Genomic DNA, 21,397 nt, shown 5'->3' with positions numbered 1-21,397 from the left:
GGCCATAAATATCACTCACAGGAGTTACACAGGCAAAGGCATCACTTGTTGCAGAGATATAAAATGCCACGTGATACTGCCTTCGTTTAGGCTCTCACAGAAGTGGAACCTGAGACGCAAGGGTTTTGTTTGGGAGGGGAGTGGGGAAGTAGCAGCAAAGGATGTAGCCATTAGGGGCTGGGCTGTGAACGCAGTTCATGCAACGGGCGACTGGAACTTCACTGCACACTTTGGAAACTCCAGGAAATGGTGTTCGCTGTGTTAGGGGCCCCCAAGATCATCTCTAGGTCCAATGAGCCCCTAGGAAGGCTCACAGAACTTGGTGTATGTCATATTCATGGCCATGATGTATTACAGCGAAAGGACACAGCAAAATCAGCAAAGGGAGAAGGCGCATGGGCCAAGTCTGGAGAAAGCCAGACTTATGTTTCCAAAAATCCTCTCCTAGTGGAGTCACACAGAGCACACTCCATTCCTCCCACAATGAGTTCAGATGACACATGTGAAACATCTACCAGGGAAGCTCCTGAGAGTTTCAGCACCCAAAGTTTTTACTGGGGGCTGGTCACATAAACATCCCGTGCCTAGCGCATATCAAAATTCCAGACTCTCAGAAGGAAAGCAGGCATTCAGCATAAATCACATTTTTTGGACAGTTTAGGCACAGGGAGCCATTCTTCTTTGTTCTAGGAATGGTGAGTGCTCTCTTGAAATCCAAGTTCCTAGATGACAGCCAGGTGCCCACTCTTGCAAGCAAGACTTCCTAAGGAGAGAAGTCTAGGCCTGCCGGTGCTGAGTGTTTTCCACACAAGTGCAAAGCTCATGCCTTGAAATGATCCCACTAGAGGGGCAAGGGAGTGGGGGTACTTATACATCAGCTCTCGAGAGTCATCAGGCAATACCTGCTCCCAGTAATGCACTTCAGTCTTCCCGTGTGAGCAGAGCCACCTTCTGTTAGTTCCACAATGATGACACCAGGCATAAAGATACAGTTGGAAATCAGCTGGGACTTACTGGAAGGTTTTGAGTGGTATGAGTGGGGCACTGGCAGCATCAGATACAGTAGTTATTCTAGAAATTGGGCAGGGACAACAAAGCCATGTGTACAGGGCAGGTCATGTGCATGTGGTATTACAACTGTGGCTGAAGAGACTGAGGTCAAGTCTTCCCTCTGACTGACATAGTATACTGCTGGGCCTGGAGGTGCAGGGAGAGCACAGATAGATTCCTCCTTCTGATGTCTTGTCTATTGGAGGGATAGGAAAGTGTGTGTGTGTGTGTGTGTGTGTGTGTGTGTGTGTGTGTGTGTGTATGCGCGCGTGTGTGCGCGCACGCTTTGCAGGGGCAGAAAATCATGGTACATTTGTTCTATTTTATTTTATTTTTTGAGTTGGAGTCTTACTCTGTCACCCAGGCTGGAGTGCAGTGGCACACTCACGGCCACTGCAGCCTCGACCAGCTGGGCTCAAGCGATCCTCCCACCTCAGCCTTCCAAGTAACGGGAACTACAGGCACATGCTACCATGCCTAACTACTTTTTTTGATTTATTGTAGAGATGAGGTCTCGCTAAGTTGACCAGGCTGGTCTCGAACCTGTGGGCTCAGGCAATCCTCTCACCTCGGCCTCCCAAAGAGCTGGGATTATAGGCGTGAGCCACCACGCCCGGCCATTTGTTCTATTTTAAACTTCCACTTTTAATGTTTCAATTCTGAGCAGCATAAATAGGCAGATAAAACAACTGTTTGCTACAGCCTTAGACATTCATGGCTGGAAATTGTTTTTTCTCTTCCATCCACACAAGCAAATTAAAAGTGTTCTGTTGTATAATTCGAAGATGACTATTAATTTGTATCGGATTGCATTCCTTAAGCGGGTAATATTGTGCACACAGAGATGCAGGGTCTGAGGAAAGTCAATCTGGGGTGTTCTCACTCGATTTAAGTTCCTGTTACCCACTCCTCCTCCCCGGTGTAACTGAGTGGAGAGCGAGGAGCAGGGGACCAGTTGGCCTTGGCCACTCCCGGGGGACAGGGTGGAGGGGAAGGGTTGAAACTGGAGCAGGGAGTGAAGTTAGTTTGACGATGATCGTGTAACGCAGGCTTTGCATGGAGATGGCATTCTTTAAAGGCAGCTAACTGCAAGACCACCCCCCCGCCCCCCGAAGGCTGGCAGTTCGCCTTCCTGCCCTCCTCTCTTGGACATCTCCCAGATGCAGAATAATCTTCCCAGAGTCTCGGGGCCCACCCCAGCCACCAGGATCAGAACCTGCAGTTTAATAAGACCTCCCAAGGGATTCCTGGCTCATCTAGATCGGATTCAGGTTCTCATCCCCGAGGCTGCACCTTGGCAGCACCTGGGGAGCTCTAAGAAATGCTGATGTTCGGGCAGCACGGGCGCTGCCGAGTCCCTGCAGTTTTGACTCTGGGCGGGGCGTTCTGAACCCTCTGGGCACCGGGCTGGGGACGCTGAGAAAGGCTCCTACAGTTTTCCCTCCTCAGCCTTCCGGGGACATGAGTGCTTAATCCCCTCGCTCGCGCCTCCTTCTCCGTCCCCTGCTCCCGCCCGTCTCCTCAGGTTTCCGCCCGCAGCCTGGCTTTTTCTTTGTTCCCTCCGCGCTGTTCAAAGCGTAGCCACAACGCCGCGCCACCGCCCACCCGGCGGGAGCTCGCGGAAGCACAGGCGCAGACGCAGGCACACGCCCCGCCTAGAGGCGGAACGCGCGGCCGCGTGGAACCGGAAGCCGCGGGGGATTCTGGGCTGGATGACGTAGCTGGGAACGAAATCCGGGCATCTGGTGGCGTCAGGGGAACCTGTACTCGGGACCCGGAAGTCGTCTCTTTGCATCTCTCGCCTGTTTGTTCTCAGGCTGTGGCAACTAGTCACTGTTGACATTTGGGCTGAATCATTCTTTGCTGTGGGGGCTGTCCTGTACATTGCAGCGTGTTTGGCAGCATCTCTGGCTTCTGCCCACGCGATGCCGGTGGCAGTCCTCCTGCCCTGTTGGGACAGCCAATAATGTCTCCAGGCATTGTCAGGTGTCCCCTGGGGGACACAGTTGTCCCTGGAGACCGTCACTGCCCGGAATCAAAGCGTGCTCAGAAAGACTGAAGTGTTGCTAGCCAGGTCCTTTAGTTGCGTTGAAGCTCATTCCTTCCCTTAAATAATCCTAAGAGGAATGACTGGCTACTTGCCTTTCTATTTGACTCAGTGGGTCACGATGATTTACTTGCTGGATTCTATTGGGAGGTGAGGGGTCGTAAATGTGCTGGTGACTCTGGTGCCTCAGACAGTGGCCTGACTGGTCGCAGATGCCCAATAAATGCTTGTGGTGTAAAGCAGGGCTGGCAAAGGCTGCCTGCAGGCCCAATCCAGCCCCTTGCCTGTTTTTTTTTTGAGACAGGGTCTTGCTCCATTGCCCAGGCTGGAGTGCAGTGGCATGCTTAGCTACTGGGACTACAGGCGTGCTACCACGCCCAGCTAATTTCTTTTATTTTTTGTAGAGGCAGGTCTTGCTATGTTGCCCAAGCTGGCTTTGAGCTCCTAGGCTCAAGTGATCCTTCCACCTTGGCCTCTCCAAATTTCGGGATTACAGGTGTGCACCACCATGCTGGCCTGTTACCTGTTTTTGTAAAGTGTTATCAGCACACAGCCTCACCCCTTCATTTACATATTGTCTGGGGCTGCTTTGTGCTACAGTGGCAGACTCTGGTAATTGCACCAGAGACTGTATGGCCTATAAAGCTGAAAATATTTCCCTTTTTGAGAAACTTCCTAACCTCTGACTATCAAGTAAGTTCCTATGAGGAGACAGGAAGGAGAAAGGTGACAAGAGCAGCTTGTGCGAAGGGCTCATGAGAGATGGAGAAGATTTTAGCAGCAGTTTCCACCATGCCCACACTGGCAGAGGATGCTGGTAGTACTTACCTCTGGAATGGCCGGCTTTCCCTGCTCATTGGAGACTTTTAGTCTGAGTTATGACTTTCCATTCCATCTGTCCAAGCCATCTGGGGAATTAGCTGATAGAGCAAATTGGCTAATAATATGACATGGTCTGATTCGGGAGAGGAATGCTGGCATAAAAATGGTCAGGTTCTATGGCACCTGGCCACGACTGGGCAGAGAGGGGAGCGAATAGGTGGAAGGTTTTCCACCACAATGTTTTATGGGTGGGTGTAAATAATGATGGCAGCCCGATGCGTGTTGGCTCCAAATGGGAAACCACCCACGTGTTCACCTGCAGTGAAATGGGTATAAAGGTACTGGGGCTTATCCTGCAGCCAACCACCTGCTCTTGAACAGATCTTGAGCTAAGAATGCTTTTTTGCATTTGTATATGGTTGGAAAAAAACAAAAGAAGATTTTGTGACACATGACGGTTATATGGCATTCAGATTTCAGTGCCCATAAATAACGTTTTATTGAAACACAGCCGAGTTATTGATGTGTTCATGGTCTCAGCTGCTTTCCAATGACAGTGGAAGAGTTGAGTAGTCCTTATAGAGACTGAATGGCCCAGAGGGCTTCACATATTTACTTTCTTGCCCTTTTCAGAAAAGTTTTTCAGCCCATGTTATAGAACAAAGAGAAAGAGACAAGTAGTAGTAACATGCAACAACATGGCTAGATCTTACAACATAACATAGAACAGGACAATCTGGAAGCAAAAGATTTAATTTACTTGAAGTTCAGAAACAGGCAACAGGGTTGGGATAATGACTACCCTTAGGGATGGGGCAGGGGCTGGGAGGGCCAGGAGGGAGTGTCTGGGTGCTGGTCATGTTCCATCTCTTGATCTTGGTACTGGATACGGGGGTAAGTTATTTTTGTGACAATTTACAGAGCTGTATACTTGTGACTTTTGCATTTTTATGGATAGTCATTTACTTCAATAAAAAGCTCACTCAAGAAAAGTGATTTCAGTCTGGCAGCTCCTCAGAAGGTTAAACACAGAGCTCCTATCTGACCCAGCAGTTACACTTTTGGGCATGTACCCAAGAGAAATGAAAACATACGTCCACACAAAGACTTGGACATGAATGTTCATAACAGCCCCAAAGTAGAAACAACCCAAATGGTCATCAGCTGATGAGTGATATAGCCACACAATGGAATCTTATTCAACAATAAAAAGAAATGAAGCACTAATTCACACTACAACATGGATGAACCTTGAAAGCATTATGCTAAGTGAAAGAAGCCAGATACCAAAGGCTACATACCATGTGATCCATTTATAGAAAATGTCCAGAGTAGGCAAATACATGGAGATTGGAGTAGTAGTTGCCTGGGCTGGGAGAAGGAAGTGACTGCTAATGGGCAGGGGGCTACTTTTAGGGGGATGAAAATGTTCTGGAATTGGGTAGTGATGATGGTTTTCCAACCTTGTGAATTTACTACAAACCACTGAATTGTACACTGTAAAAAGATGCATTTTATCTCTAAAAAATGCTTAAAATAAAAAAATTGCTGCTACAACCCCGTGTGCATCTGCACAAGTGAGAAGGAAAAGGTCCCGAGGTGTCAGCCACCTTGTTTGCTCTTTCTGCCACTCTTCCAAGTGCAGGTAACTTGAAGGTTGGCAGGGGAAGGCCTGACTTCCACCAGGTAATACAGCCTGTCCCTTCGTCCAGGCTAGTTGAGTAGTGCAGAGCAGTTTCTAGAATTTAGCTAAAATAGGAATGTTAATTCTGCAACTTTTGTTTACTAAAACTGCAGTTCTCAGAAAAACAGGACAGACAGAAAGATCATAGGTAATTAACTTCCTGGACTTTCCTTGTGCTTATGCTTGATGTCACCCTTATTTCCCTGATGTCTGTTTTCCTTTGGTCATATTGGTCAGATTGAAATGGGGATCTTTGTAGTAGCCACTGGGCACATTCCTGTTACCAAGCACGGACTGTTGGCTTCTTTCTGGTTACTATGAGACCAATTGCTTACCTGTATGTTGCTTTTTTTATTGTTTGAGTTGGGGTCTCACTCTGTCACCCAGGATGGAGTATAGTGGCATGATCATGGCTCACCATAGCCTCAACCTCCTGGACTCAGACTATCCTTCCGCCTCAGCCCTCCCGAGTAGCTTGAACTGCAGGTGCATGCCATCGTGCCCGGCTACTTTTTTGATTTTTTTGTAGAGATGGGGTCTTACTATGTTGCCCAGGATGGTCTTGAACTCCTGCACTTAAGCAGTCCTCTCACTTCGGCCTCCCAAAGTGCTGGGACTGGCATGAGCCACAGTGCCTGGCCTGTAGGTTGCATTTTATAGATATTTACCAATCTCTTCTGGATTAAACATTTTGGTTCTGGCTTCTGAGTGTTAAGCACAATAATGGTTATAGATATTGTGATAGCTTTTAAGGGGATCCCTTTTGAGAGTGTGAGTATCTCAAAGTTTTAATTTTGTTGACATTGATGAGTGTATTTCTTAATAACTCCGCACTGAAGTGACTGATAAAAACAGCTGACAATGAAGATAGCTCTAAAGTTTCTGGAAAGTCCCATAGGCCTAAACATTACTTGTGACAGAGACAAATAGTTTGGTTAATGAAAAGGGGTTTGCTCATCCCTGAGAGGGTGAAAGGGGCTGGTAATAAGTTTCAGTCTCTGTCACATGGGGCAAAGAGATGGATGGAGGGAGCACCTGAAAATGGCCCATTCCAGGACCCCGGCTTTTTTGGGGGGGGGGCATGAGGGTCAACTGAGTTCGCATAGTCAGATTGGAGAGTCACACAAGTGTCTCAGTTCGTGGTCTTGCCACTTTGAATACAGATATTTCCGATTTGAAAGAAAACAGTCTCTAATAAATGTAAACACCCTGGGGGGTTTTAAGGAAAATAGAATTAAAATGCCAGGCATAGATTCATGTTTTAATGGCCTCACTGATTCTTGGTAAACAGAAACCCACAGATGGTCCCCAAAGCTCACTGGACCACTGCAATCTCCCTGAGCAGAACTGTAGTTCATCAGTCTCCCTCTGTCAGCTGTCGATGCCAGAGGAGCAAGCAGATAAACTCTAGAAATGAGGCCACATGCAAGGTGGTGAGGAAAGTGTGTTTTCAGAACGATTTTTTTGTTTTTGTTTTTTTTAATTGGAGTCTCACTCTGTCGCCTTGGCTGGAGTGCAGTGGCACACTCATGGCCACCGCAGCCTCGACCTGCTGGGCTCAGGTGATCCTTCCGCCTCAGCCTTCCAAGTAGCTGAAACTACAGGCATGTGCCACCATGCCTGGCTAATTTTTTGATTTATTGTAGAGATGAGATCTCACCAAGTTGCCCAGGCTGGTCTTGAACCCATGGGCTCAGGCAGTTCTCTCACCTTGGCTTTCCAAAGTGCTGGCATTATAGGCATGAGCCACCGCGCCTGGCCGATTTTCGTTTTAACAAACATTTATGAAGTGCTAGCCATGTGCCAGGCACAAAGTGCCTTACAAACGTCAGCTCATTCAGTCTTTGTCACAACCCTCTGAGGCAGGTTCCCCACTTCATAGATGGGGAGACTGAGGCACAGTAAGGTTCAGGATCTTGCCCAACATCTTATAGCTAGTAAATGGCAGAGTTGAGTTTTGCACCCAAGCAGTGCTGTTCAAGGGTCTGGGTTTAACCAGTGTGCAGTGCCATCTCTCTTGAGATGAACATACGTGCATGAGCAGAACATAGAGGGGAAAAACACAAGATTGAGGAACCAGATATATCATGCTGCCAATTTGTTTTAACATATGTCTATGAAGAAAATATACCAGCATGTTATGGCAAGTCTCTGTCTAGGATATGATGACAGGTAATACTTATTTTCTTCTCGATACTCTTCTGTATTTGCCAAGTTTTTTTTGTGAGTTGGATGGTGAGTTGTATTTTTTAAAAAATAGCCACGGTAATATCTCTGATTTCTGGGTGTTCTTCTAGAACCTCCCTATTCCCCCACCAAGAGATGCACTTCCTCCCCCCTTGAACCTGGGTGGACTTTTGTGACTGCCTCAATGAATAGCATGTGGCAAAAGGATGCGGCTTGACTTCTGAGGCTGGGCCATGCAAGGTGGCACAGTTTCTGCCCGGTCTCTCTCTGGCAACACACTTTCTCTGGAGTCTAGAGCCTCCAGGTAAGAAGTCCTGCCACCCAAAGGTACCCTGCTAGAGAGACCACATGGGGATGCCACATGGAGAGAGAGTTGCCCAGGAGCCCCAGCTGTTCTAGTTATTAGCTGTTGAATCTAGTGTCCAGGCACTAGATTTGTGAGTGAACAAGCCTTCAGATGATTCTAGCCCAGCCCCCATCTGCCTAAAGCCTTGTGAAAGACCCTGGGTGGGAACAGTCTAGCTCAGTCCAGCTAAACCCCAGTACCATGAGAGACAAATATATGAGAGTTACTGTTTAAGCTGTGGTGTTTTGAGGTCAGCAATAGATAATTGATACAGTTTGTATTACCTTTGTGGTTATAATCACAGTGACATACACAGTGGTACTGTAATTTTAAAAGGGCAGAGAAATTGTGCTTAGCCCTGTTGGCTCAGGCTGAGAGAAGCAGCCACTCGAGCTGGAGCCAAGCTCCTAGTCTGTCTGACCTGCAGCCACACTCCCGGACTGCTATTAAGAGCTCGAGGCTACCTCCCCATGGTCCCTACTCAAACCATGTGGGGCTTGGCAGCTCCCAGCTACCCTGCCCTGGCATTCAGATAATTACAGTGGGTGCAGGTCCCAGTCCTGGTCTTCTTGTGCTATGTCTGTGACCAAGTTGGTGACACATTCTTACTGACAGTGGTCTCTTACTGGGCTCAAATTCTCAAGGTCAGAGACTGACCCAGAAACCCGAGGAACTGGCAAAGAGGACACACCTCATGAGCGCATTAGGTCCTGCCAATATGTACTTCCTGACTTCTGGAAATGAAATAGAGTGTAAGAAAACACCAGAGAGGTATGAAGGGCAATTGACATGTCAAGTGCTATTACTACTGCTACTATCGCTACTTCCTTGAGCTTGATCCTGATAATCATTCCAATATGGTGAACCCTGTGATTTCTGGACCCTTAAGTACAAACAGATTTTGCTTTTTTCTGGAAAGATGAATTATAGACCATCATGAAGACTGACTCAGAACTAGAGAAAGATGACTTTTGAACTCCCTCTTCCAACTGACGATGTGTATTCAAGCCTTTGAACTCATTTTTAGAGTCATAGTATTCCAGACTTGGAAGAATCCTTGGACCATTCATTTTACAGATGAGAAGACTGAGGCCCATGGTGGTCAGGAGGCTTTTCCCTATCATCCTGTAGCTGGTTAGAGGCAAAGTCAGCTGTGGAACCCTGATTTGGTAAACAGTTTGGGTCTTTCTGCACAACAGGTGAAAAGAATGACAACTTTGCAACCTCGGAGGCAGAGGGGGTGACAGCTTAGTACATTTGTCTTGGACTTGTCTCAAACAAAGTGGCATTACACACAAAATTCTCGTGTCAAAGAATAGCTGCATGGTATCTATACTGAGTGCTTTACCTGTGGTAACTCACTTAATCTTCACAAGTCTATGAGGGCTGTGTGCTATTACTCTACCCATTTTGACATATGAGGACACTGTGGCACAGAATGCTTAAGGCCTGGGCTGAACCCCATGGTGGGGTATAAGTTGGGGCCATCACTCCTGCATGTGACCTGGTCCTTAGTTCAGAAATCTGGGTTTTCCTGAGAAGCAGAATATTTTGGTGTAAACCCAAATGCTGATTTAGTAGCGCAAAGCATGGACTGTAAATTTTGGGAAAGCTGTTCTCTATGCTTTCTATACCTGGATGTGCTCCTGGCGGCCATGGGCACAGAGCCAGGAACTTCTTGTGGGTGATCTTGGTGGCTCTTGCCATCTTGTTTTCAGAGTCTGATGTCTTCCACGTCATCCTGAGGATGTCCTGAGGGCACGGCACTGGTTGGGTCTGCCCTGGGCTGTGCAGGGCCTGTACCAACAAACTCATTTTCTTTGCATTCCCTTTTCCTAGGCTGTCTCTTCTGCTCACATGTTTAAAAAGTCTATTTATCCAATTTATTATAAAATTCAGACTTAAACATTTTTGATGGGTGGGTTGAGGGAGCCCAGAAAAATTCTGTAATGGGGTCCTTGTGTTTGTTGCCCCAGAAGTTCTGAGATAGGCACACATCTAAATGAACTCGAAACACTTACTGAACATTGACTACATGCCAGTCATAGTAATGGAGAGGATAAACGAGTAAGTTGTCATTCATGACTTCAGAGGGTCATGGCGGAGTGGGAAGACGTTTGTTGCCATAATGTAACTAGAGTTCTGATAAATAATGCTTTGTGATGACCAAGGAGGGTGCCCCAACTCTCTGGGGAAATTAATGCAAGTTTCATAGATAGAGTGAAACAGAACAGGTTCTGGAGGGTGAATAGGAGCTTTCCAGGCAGAGGAGAGTAAAAGCTGTTCAAGGTAGAAGGAATAGCACATTCAAAGGTATGGGTTTCTACCTGACATTTTTGGTTAGACATGCAGATAACCATAATTAGCCTGGGGTGGCATGTTCTGTATTCACTCAAACCTTGATTATGTTTAGAATCTGTCCTTGATCTTGATCCGGGTGATTTTCTGCTTTCTTTCATCTTCTAGAACCCATTATGTTATTGCGAACACCCAACTCTACAAAGTCCAGGTTTCCATTAAATGGTATAGACCTCTGTTCTGAGGGTGAGCTCACCCATTCAGGGTCGCTTTCAGCGTCAAAGCCATAAACGACATCATTGATACTACCACAGTTAGCATGTGCTTTGAGTGAAGTGTGTTTTACTGGATCTGTTGTTATCACCTGCAGTTGAAGACTTTGACCCCGACATCTTGGGGCCTTCATACTTGGAGACCAAGCCTACAGATACTTTCTTGCCTTGAGGGATTGAGTAAAAGACCTGTGTGTTTTGCATGTCTTCCACAATATCTTTGGAGTTAGATAATGTTTGTGTAGGGGAGATGTTCTTTTGTCAGGCAGTTTACCTCCAGTGTGCATGTGGGCAAATTCTACCTCACCCTCTCTCTGTTGGTAGCTTTGTCATCCAGCACTGCTCTACTCCTCCTCCCTGGAGTTGGTCTGTACCACATCAGCTAACTTGACCCGTCTTCCTTTCTCCTCTCCCTCAGAGCCCAAGTACATTCTCCCTATTATCCATTGTTGTGGTGCTACTGCATAACAGTGCCCTCAAAAACACTCAGTGACTTAAAACAATCACCATTTATTATTCTCACAATAAGTTATTATTTTACAGGTCAGCTGGGTGGTTGGATTGGGCCAAAGTTTGCTGACCTTGGCTGGACTCACTCATGAATCTGTGGTCAGCTGGACGTGGATGATCTTTTAACCCCAACCTCAGGAGATAACATCACCCTCTCCTTCCAGGTCCCCAGGAAACCCCCTTCCCTGGGAATCCCCCCACTAAGACTCTGCAGATTAGATCCTGTTTATTTCCCTCAGGACCACTACATGCTCCATCAAAGGTTAATGATGTAATTGGCTTTTTGTTTCAAGCATTATTGCCCAGGGTAGTTACTTGCCTAGAGATGTGATTAACTTTCAGGTAGTCTCAACTTTTTAATAGCCCGTCCAAGCCTCTGTGATTCTATCTGCTGGCTGAGTTTCTCTGCCGGGGGCTCTCCATTAAAGTTCCACAGCCTGTCGTCTTGTTTTTCCCATCTGAGATTTTCTTTGCCACATATAATAAGAGGTTATTATCATCTTGTTTGTGTGGAAATGAGAATGGAGTCTTTGCTTTCTAACTTGCCTTCTTCCCTTATAGTATTGGTTATATTATTGGTTGCTACTGACTTAGGCAGCATGATTCTTCCCTGAATACTCATCAGCGGGTATCATTTTCCACTTGGCACGGCTCAAACCCCAAACTTTTAAAGTTTTAAAGCAGCTGAGTTGCACAGACGATCAATAAATCAACCACTGTGGTCACTTTACTGCTTGTAAGTAATTACCCTATTTTGCCCATAGCGACTCTTCAATTTGATTAAAATGCAGTTTCATCAGGTCGTGGTTGAGTCCTCCAGATATATAAATACATAAGCAATGGGAGAAGCCTGCACTGAAATATTTTTATAACCATCTTCCAACTTTTTAACCATCTATTTCAGCACTTTTGTTGTCCTTGTCCTATAATTTAAATTTCCATGCTCTTTGCCAAAGCAATTTTTATTTAGTGCATATTCCAACCTCTTGTCTCAGTGAAAGTGGATTATTTTTTCTGCTAACTGGTGGTGAGTATCAGTCCCACTGCAAACCATTTTCTACATCTTAAATTAGCTCCTACATGACCTGAAAGTCAGGCTCTGCTGATGGAGAACATGGGAGAAGGTGTTGGTTCATTTGCGATTGTTTTCCAAGCCAGGGGAGTTAGAATAGTGGGAGTGGGATTATCTTGGACAGAGGAGGAAGAGACATTCAACTTTGCTGCTGCCCTGGCAGCAGGAGCCCTTTTGACAGATTTTAAGACAAGTTAGAAACAAACATCTTCCCACAGAGCTCCTTTCCCCAGGTGGTGTACCACCAGCTCTCTGTGGCTCTGGTTCCTTGCAGGTTGTCCCACCTCCCTGTCCATCTCCATGGTGGCCCCACTGACTCAGAGGATTGCTGCCGTCTGTGTACTGCCTGGGCTCCCACGGACTGTTTAGAGCCTTGCCAACATTTTCACTCTGCCGTTGCTGCACCTGCTGAATCTCTGTGATGACAGCCACATAGGCTGCCTGCTGGAGTGGCCCACTATGTCGCTCAGGGGAGCCAAGTAGTGGTTGGTTTGCAGTGATTCAACATTGAACTCTGCTCTTCTAGGCCTCTCATTTAGATACCTTGTGTTTGCAGAGCATGCCTGTGCAGAACTGTGCATAGTTGATCCTTATTTGCAGATTCTGTATTTGCAAATTTGCTGACTTGCTAAAATTTATTTGTAATTCCCAAATCAATATCTGTGGAGCTTTCGAGGTCATACATGGCCATGTGCATGTGCAGAGTGGCAAAAAGTTCCAGTTGCCAGCGGCTCACATTTCTCACTGAGGTCTGAGAAGGTGACACGCTGCCTTCTTGTTTCCATGCTCATACTGGCAACAAGTGTCCTTTTTGTGTTCCAGTTAGTGCCACGTTTTCCACATTTTTGCACTTTTTTTGGTGATAATTTTGCCATTTAAATTGGCCCTGATGTGTAGTGCTGGAGCACTGTCTGGTGCTCCGAAGTGTAAGAAGGCAATGATGTGTTGGATGGAGAAAATATGGGTGCTAGAAACTTCTTTCAGGCATGAGTGATATAGTGCTGTTGGTGTGAGCTCAATGATAATGAATTAACCTTTATATTCAAGAGAGTGTTTTTAGACAGAAGCACATAAAACAAAGTTATGCATTGATTGCTTGACAAAAATGTGACCAGAGACTTGCAGGAACCTACCGCTGTATTCCCCTTAGGAGCAGTGGTCCAATATTCACTAATTCAGTGCTCATCATGACTTATAGGACAGCACTTCCACAAAGAATGAGAATCGACTGTTTCTATTTTTCATTATAGCCAAGATACTGAAATTGAAATGACTATTTTCTTATACAAGAAAATAGAGCATGTGGATGAGTTTTCTGCCATGTCTGGGGAGATATCCCACACACATTTGTAACGACTGGTTTTCTTATCCAGGTGTAACTAGCATGGTCTATGCAGGAGCGATGAGTGGCTCTGGAAACCTGATGGATTTCCTCGATGAGCCGTTCCCTGATGTGGGGACATATGAGGACTTTCACACCATCGACTGGCTAAGGGAAAAGTCCCGGGACACCGATAGACACAGGAAGGTAGGTGGTATTCTGGAAGGACACTCCGCAAATGACTATGCCATGCTTTCAGTCGGAAGTTATTGGGCCGGGGTTTACGTCCACATGCCATGTGGTGTGGAGGGCATGGAGCGGACTTTGGGCGTGCCATTTCTAGGCCCTGTTTTCTCATCTGTGAGAATGGAGGTAATTACACCTGAAGATCAAATGAGATTGGGTACATGTGAAAGTACATGTGACCCTGCCTGGCATCTAGTTGGCAATGAATATATATTTTAATGGACCACGATAAAGTTGTATGCTGTGGGATCATTTAGGACGGACAGTTAGGAAAGGGTTTTCCTGAGAGGGTGACATTTCAGTTGGATCTTCAAGGATGACTAGGATTTTGCTGGGCAGAGAAGAAAAGGCTTTTTATCATCAGGAGTAGCCTTTTTTATAGAATCACAGGCATGAAAGGATGTGGCACACGTAGGCAGGTTGAGGGTCTCCTGAGGTGTGGAGGAGGCTCATGGAAGGCGAGAAACAGAAGTGAGTCTGGGGCCACATGAGGAGCGACCAAGTCAGCCACGGAGAGGAGTTTGTATTTTTGTTGAAAGCCACAGGATTCAGTAAAGGTGCATTGCAGAGGAAGGAGCAGGAAGCTCATGGTTTTTTTCAGGAGAAGGAGGAGGAGGCTGACTGAAGATATTCAGAGGAGACACTGAGGCCAGGAGGGAAGTGGGGTCAAGGATACCAAGCTGTGGCCAGATGGGGACGATGCAGAGAGGGAGCAAAAGGGGGGTGGCCCATGAGATCTGTGTAGGAGCTGCCAGTCAGGCCTGGGCTGGGATGGGTGGTGGGCAGGTGGCTACAGTCCAAGGCAAGATGAGGGCCGCGGAGCAGGATGGAGTCCCTGTGTGCCAGTGGATACCGACACTTTTGAAGTGGCCACGGTGGCACAGACACTCATAAGGAGGAATGAGACAGTCAGGACGTTGGGCAGTGCCAAGAGTTAACAGTCTGGAGGAGGGAGCTGGGGAGCCAGCGACAGACACTAAGGAGAGGCAGGTCCAGGTGCAAGGGGGGAGTTGGCCACGAGTGGGCCCAAGTGAAAGGAGGAGAGGGTGTTGCGGAGGGGGCCGCTTACAAGGTCACCCTCCACGGAGAGGTCAAGCAAGAGGCGAAGCAGTGCAGCAGGGCTCTCAGTGGCTTCTGGGAGAGCTGCTTCAGAGGCCGGGAGTGGAGAGTGTGGCTGTGCCATATCGCCTCACGAAGGAGGCATGAAAGAAGGAAGTATGTAGGGAGCAAGGTTCAGTCATGAAGATGATGCAGGCCCCTGGCTCCAACGTGCAGGAACGTGGGGATGGGGTCACCTTCACTCTAGAGCAGGGATCAGTAGACTACGACCCTTGGGCCAAAGCCAAAGCTTTTAATTTAATTTAATTTGAGACAGAGCCTCATTGTGTTGCCCAGACTGGAGTGTAGTGGTGAAATCATAGCTCAATGCAGCTTTGACCTCCTGAGCTCAGGAGATCCTTCCACTTCAGCCTCCCGAGTAGCTGGAACTACAGGCACATGACACCACTTCCGGCTAATTTTGTGACGTTTTGGAGAGATGAGGTCTTGCTATGTTGTCCAGGCTGGTCTCAAACTCCTGGGCTCAAGCAATCCTCCTGCTCAGCTTCTCAAAGTGCTGGGATTAAAGCACCACCACGCCTGGCCCTGTAAATAAAGTTTTATCAGAACTCATCCATGCTCCTTCACTTATATATTCTTTATGACTTCTTTTGTGCTCCAGTGGCAGAGGTGAGGAGTTGCTAAGCTCAAAATATTTACTTTCTGGTCCTCTGCAGAATGTTAGTCGATCCCCACTCTGAAAGGCCATGAGGGGAATGATGATCTCAGAGGAGTGATTCTGGCAGCACCAGGAGGCAAGGGACGTTCTTACAGTTGTGTACATATGCCTGTCTGCTATGGAAATGTGATCTGTACTAGCTCATTCTAAGTTCATGCTGTTAAAGTTGAATCTTGAAAGCAAAAGTAGGAGATGAAGTCTCCGTTGGAGACTTTTTAATGAACAGATCTTACAATGTAAGCTAGATAGTAACTCATATTTGAAATGGTGACACTGAACCAGTGTCCCTCTTCAGCATGGCTTTTAAATAATCAAAGATCAAATCCCATTTAGTCTGTTTTTTAATTAAGTGAATTTTTTGTGTGTGTGCTCGAATTCCTTGGAGACTCCTCTGGCATCTTTATAGCTCTGTGAACTAGAAAACCCATTTTACTATTGTGGTGCATCACTGAAAGAGTAATGTGACTGGGAATTCAGTTGCTGGATTATATTCATTTTATTTTTTTAATTACCCTGTTTCCTGAGGAAACAGTTTTAGGGAAAGAAGCATGAATTGGAATATGTGTCCCGATCAGCTGCCGTGTCTGCTTTGTTTTAGATAACCAGCAAAAGCAAGGAGTCCATATGGGAGTTCATCAAGAGTTTGCTGGACGCCTGGTCAGGCTGGGTGGTGATGCTGCTCATTGGTCTGCTGGCGGGTACGTGACAGGCATGCGGTACTCTCCCCGGGATGCTGGAGGTGCCCCCTCCCCGAGACACTGGCCCTGTGGGATGATACCGGGGAGATGGAGTGTGCCTCTTTTATCCACATGTGAGGGATTGGTTAGCTGAAGTATCTAAGAGCAAAATACACAGCCATATATTTAACCCAAAATCTGTCATCGATAAGGCACGCCCAAGGCATAAGCCTAAGCCCGAGATCTGGAGAGCTGGAGTGACAGAGCTGCTTTGCTTAGTATAAAGGTTTAGTGTCACAGTGGAGCATCCTGAAAGCACGCTTTTTATCTGCTATTGTACTTGGCTGTGGAGACGGCAACAAAATACCGGACCATTTTGATTTTCAATAATAAAACACCATATGAGATTTACTACTACTGGCAGGCCTTGGGATGAACTTCTCGCAGCACCCAAATCATGCTAGACACCCAGGGGCCTCCCTGAGGGCCAGTGTCACACTGTTCTGACCCTCAGGGACCTTGCATCCTTCTTTTTTAAAACCCCAGCACCATATTGCAAGAAGTAGGTGTTTCTGGAGTAAATTGATGAATATCTGGAGGGGAAACCTGTCTTTTGAATATCAAGCAACTGACTCTTCTTGGAGATTGTTTCCTGAAACGTACTTCCTTTTAGGAGAATGTGAAGTTTAATGTCTAAGAATAAAAAATTGGAGCATGCTAAAGAGGTCCCCTTAATAAAAGCCCCTACATGTACTAATGTAATATTTATGTTTAGAGAAGTGATCAGGAAATTGACTAGGATATCTATCTATCTATCTATCTATCTATCTATCTATCTATCTATCTACCTATCTACCTATGACAGAACAGTAATGGAGCACAGATATAATTTTGTGACCACAGGGGTTTCAATCTTTAGGTGATCTTTCATTTATTCCATAGACAATTGTAAAGGAACTTGGTTGCCGGGAAAGGGCTCCATGTGCCTCACTTGCCTCGGTATCTCATTAAGAGCCAAGATAAATGCTTGCAGGGGAAGTCCTTTCCTACTAATTGCAGAGGCTGACTGTCCATTTCTCTAAGTCTGTCTGTCCTCCCCTAGTGTCATTTCTCAGCATAGATGGAGAGCAACCAGGGCAGGGACTTAGACTTCATTGACACGAGGTGTTTGGCCATCAATCTAGTTAAAAAATTTTTTTTTAGGTAAAGTATACATCTATAATTTACCATCTTTGTCATTTTAAGTGTACCGTTTGGTGGTAATAAACGCTTTCATATTCTTTTTTCCTTTTTCACCCCCGTTACCCCCTTCCAGTCCTATGGTAACCACCAATCTACTTACTCTAAACCTCCAGGAGATCCACCTTTTTAGCTCTCACATATGAGTGGGAACATGCAATATTTGTCCTTCTGTGTCTGGTTTATTTCACTTCACATAATTGACTGCTTCTATGAAGACCCTCGAAGGTGGGCAGGGTGGGAGTTTGATACGAATTTTGATGTTCTTATTTAGAATAGACTTATAAAATCTCACCATGTATCATTGTTCTTGGCTTCCAGGAAGGAGAAATAGGGCAAATGAAGAAACCCGGAATAGAGGTTCTGATGTTTCCCGGAGTGAACAGCACAGATTTATTGACTAATATAGGAGCCTGACTGGGCTGTCTTTAATTTTATTTGAACAGCTGGCTTCACTATCAGCTGGATTTCCGTAGGCTTTTTCAGGGGGAATCACCTGGGGAATTAAAAAAAAGACTTCATCTATCCATCTATATCTATCCTATTCTACCCTTCTATCATCTATCTAATCTATTATCTCTCTCTCTCTATTTCTCTCTCTCTCATCTCCCTGTCTCCCTATCATCTGTCATCTATCTCTCTCTGTCTATACTGCTGCCGAATTTCACTTAAATAGTGTCTCTAGAGAGGACCCTTGGCATTAAGTAAAGTGCCCTCCCCCCGTGATTGTACTGTGCAGCCAGGGTTGTGTGCCGCCGGGGAAAGGAAAGTCCATGGGCACGTCAGTAAGTAGTTGAATGCGTGGAGACCAAGAATGGGATGATGCTGAACAGGAAAGGGGCTCCAGTGTTCTTTTGATCTGGATGCATCTTGAAGGGAAAGCCAGCGAGCCGTGCCCCATTCACTTTCCTTTCCTCGTTGAACTAATGGCGGAGAGGATACGAGGTCCCCCTTCCTGGCGGGCGGTCCCTTCAGGGGCACATGGCCATCATATTCCAATGCCCTTCATGGAGACGCCTAGCAGCTCCTTGGCAGGGCGTTTGTCAGAAGTCGCCACTGGGTGTCGCTGTGAGACCACAGAACAAAGTCGAGGCCCGACCACAGCAGTCAGAGCCAAAATCAGCGAGGAAGATTGGGTGCGCCATAGTGGGATTGTGAATGACGACTGAGTCATGACGGAATTCGGGGTGATCTTCGTGTCTTTCCCCTGGATAGCTGCAGGACCCCCTCCTAACCTTCTTCAAATGTTTGTTCAAATGCCATCTAACATTTGAGGCATTCCCTGATCACCTACTCTAAAATTACATCTCTCCACATTATGCTAAGTAAAATAAGCCAGGCACAGAAAGACAAACACAGCTTGATCTCATTGTTTGTGGAGTCTAGAAAAGCCAATCTTATAGAAGCAGAGTAGAAAGGTGGCTAGCTGGGGCTGGTAGGGGCGGGGAGGGATGGGAAAGGGAAGATGTTGAGGAGAGAGTCTGTTTCAGTCAGACTGGAGGAATAAATTTTAGTGAGCAATTGCATTACCTGGTGACCACAGTTAGTAGTCATGTATTGTATATTTCAAACTTGCAAAAATAGATTTGTAACATTCCCACCCCAAAAATTATAAATTGGAGTGGCGGTGATATGTTAAGAAGTTTGACTGAATCTTTCCATAATGTATACATCAATCAAAACATAACATTGTACCCCATAAAGATATTGTACCCCATTGTACCCCATAAATACATTGTACCCCATAAATTCACAGTTATTATCTGTTAAGTTTTAAGAAGTTTAAAAATCAAGATAAGGACCCCTCTGCTTTTGTTTTTCTTATTGATTGTTCTAAATTTGACATTACCAGGCTCTTTGGAAAGACTTCATGAAATGCCAATTTTGACTGTTCCCGTTTGCTGTTGCTAGGGGGCAGTGTTTCCTCAGCTGACTCGGAGGACTAGCGCTAGGCCCAGCCGAGTGTTCGTGATTTCATAAGCCGGGGAAAATACTTGAGCATGTATGATTTCTTTTCATTGGGTTTCAGTTTCCAACTTTAAATCAGGAAATAGTTTTCACCATTTCACAAAGTATGTGCAATTCAAAACGTCGTGTTGTACGTGATAAAAATATACGATATCTAGAGCCGGCTCGGTGGCTCAGCCTGTAATCCCGCGCCTTTAGTAGGCTGAGGTGAGTGGATTGCCTGAGCCCGCGGGTTTGAGACCCGCCTGGGCAGCGAGACCCCTCCTCTCTACAATAAATCAAAAAATCAGCCGAGTGTGGTAGCGCGCGCCTGTATTTCTGGCTACTCAGAAAGCTGAGGCAGAAGGATCACCGGAGCCCAGCAGGTCGAGGCTGCGGTGGCTGGGAGCGGCCACTGCACTCCAGTCTGGGTGCACTCCAGTCTGGGCGACCAAGTGAGACTCCAACTCAAAAAAAAAAAAACAAACAAACAAACCGATATCTAGACTTACACCTTTTAATGGAGCCTCTAATGTACCTACTTATTTTGTCCAGTGTCTTTTGCCCCCTGCAAGGTTCAGTTCCACAAAGGCAGGGACTCTGGTCTGCTCTGTTCACTGCAGTGTCCTCAGGGCACAAACTGGTAACTGACACGTGGTAAGTACGTGCTCAGTAAATATCTCTTGAATGAATGGACCTGAGTTTTCTGAGTTTTTCATTCATTTGTTTATTGCACTCATTCATTCAACAAGGATATCTAGTTCCGGCTATGTACTTGACATGGGTGCAACAATGGATAAGGCAGATAGGGTCTCTGTCCATTTAGAGAGGATGCATAAACATGTGGCATGAAAGCCAGAAAATGAAACCATTTTTTCCCACAACTTATAGACTAGTGGAAGTACAAACAGGTATATCTAGTGGTGCTATTAGGATATGAGTGGTATGATGAGGGGGGAAGGGCAAGCAGCTTCAGGAAAGCCTGGGAGGTATAGTCAGCCCAGGCTTGGAAAATCAAGGAAGCCTTCCTGAAGGTGGTAATATAAATGCTGGAGTCTGAAAGATAAGTAGGAGATTGCCTGAAGGAGAGGGTAGTGCTTGCTGAGATGGTGTGAAAGGAGAGCTTGGCACATTCCAGGAATGTGGAGGGGCAGGGTGTGGGGGGTTAGTGAGGCAAAAAGATGAAGCTGGCGAGATATGAGGGGCAGCTGTAAGGGTCGGCAGCATGGAGAAGCCACGGACAGGGCAAGACTGGGGCCAAAGACCAGAGAGGAGGCTCCTGCAGCAGCCCGGCTGGCAATGATTCCAAAATGGTGGTCTGAATGGCAGCCTACGTAGTGGGGAGGGGAGTAGTGGGATCACTCAAGAGAGATTTCAGAGGTGGAGTTGCTGGGATGTGAGGATCACCTGGAAGGGGCCTGCTTACCCAGGCTTACAGTTTGCACAGAACTGTGCTTGGTTGGTGAACTCTTCCTCAGCTGGGACAAGGCTGAGGCTAGGAGGAACATGCTTTAGTTCAGTGTTGGATGCAGTGAGTTGGAGTGGAGACACACAGGAGAACCAGGAAGGCAAATAGACTTATGTCCTTGGACATCTCCTCTTTATTGTCTTTGACTGTGTGAGACTGTTACAAAGGTTTGAGAGGGTGAGTCCACAAGAATGTACCATGATTGATTAGTAATGTCTGCCATGAGTGTGTCAAAAGGGTTGTGAAGGCAAATCCATTGGTGTGTGTTGTGGACTATTGGTGATGTCTGACATGAGCATTGGTGGCTGGTGGCTGGGCTCTGTATTGATTGACCCTGCAGTAGGCAGGGGGTTCTATAATATGTGCCCAGGAGAGGCACAGCTCGTCTCAGTGGCAAATAGAAGGATGTGAATAAGGTTTCCAGGGTTGAGAAC

The 21,397-nt window shown here is 46.4% G+C and overlaps 1 protein-coding gene across 1 annotated transcript in view; it reads left to right on the top strand.

The window, feature by feature from the left end:
- CLCN4 (chloride voltage-gated channel 4) overlaps positions 1–21,397 on the top strand; it is a 73,192-nt gene that overhangs the window by 10,780 nt on the left and 41,015 nt on the right. The window contains exons 2-3 of the mRNA XM_008055153.2: positions 13,662–13,816; positions 16,231–16,330. Coding sequence (XP_008053344.1) covers positions 13,673–13,816; positions 16,231–16,330 — 244 coding nt within the window. The 5' untranslated portion in view covers positions 13,662–13,672. The remainder of the gene's footprint in view (positions 1–13,661; positions 13,817–16,230; positions 16,331–21,397) is intronic.

Source organism: Carlito syrichta, unplaced genomic scaffold, assembly GCF_000164805.1.
Source record: "Carlito syrichta isolate Samal-C Ts95f unplaced genomic scaffold, Tarsius_syrichta-2.0.1 Scaffold301730, whole genome shotgun sequence".
Taxonomy (NCBI): domain Eukaryota; kingdom Metazoa; phylum Chordata; class Mammalia; order Primates; family Tarsiidae; genus Carlito; species Carlito syrichta.
Note: the sequence above shows the minus strand (reverse complement) of the source record. Positions and strands in the feature narration are given on the sequence as shown.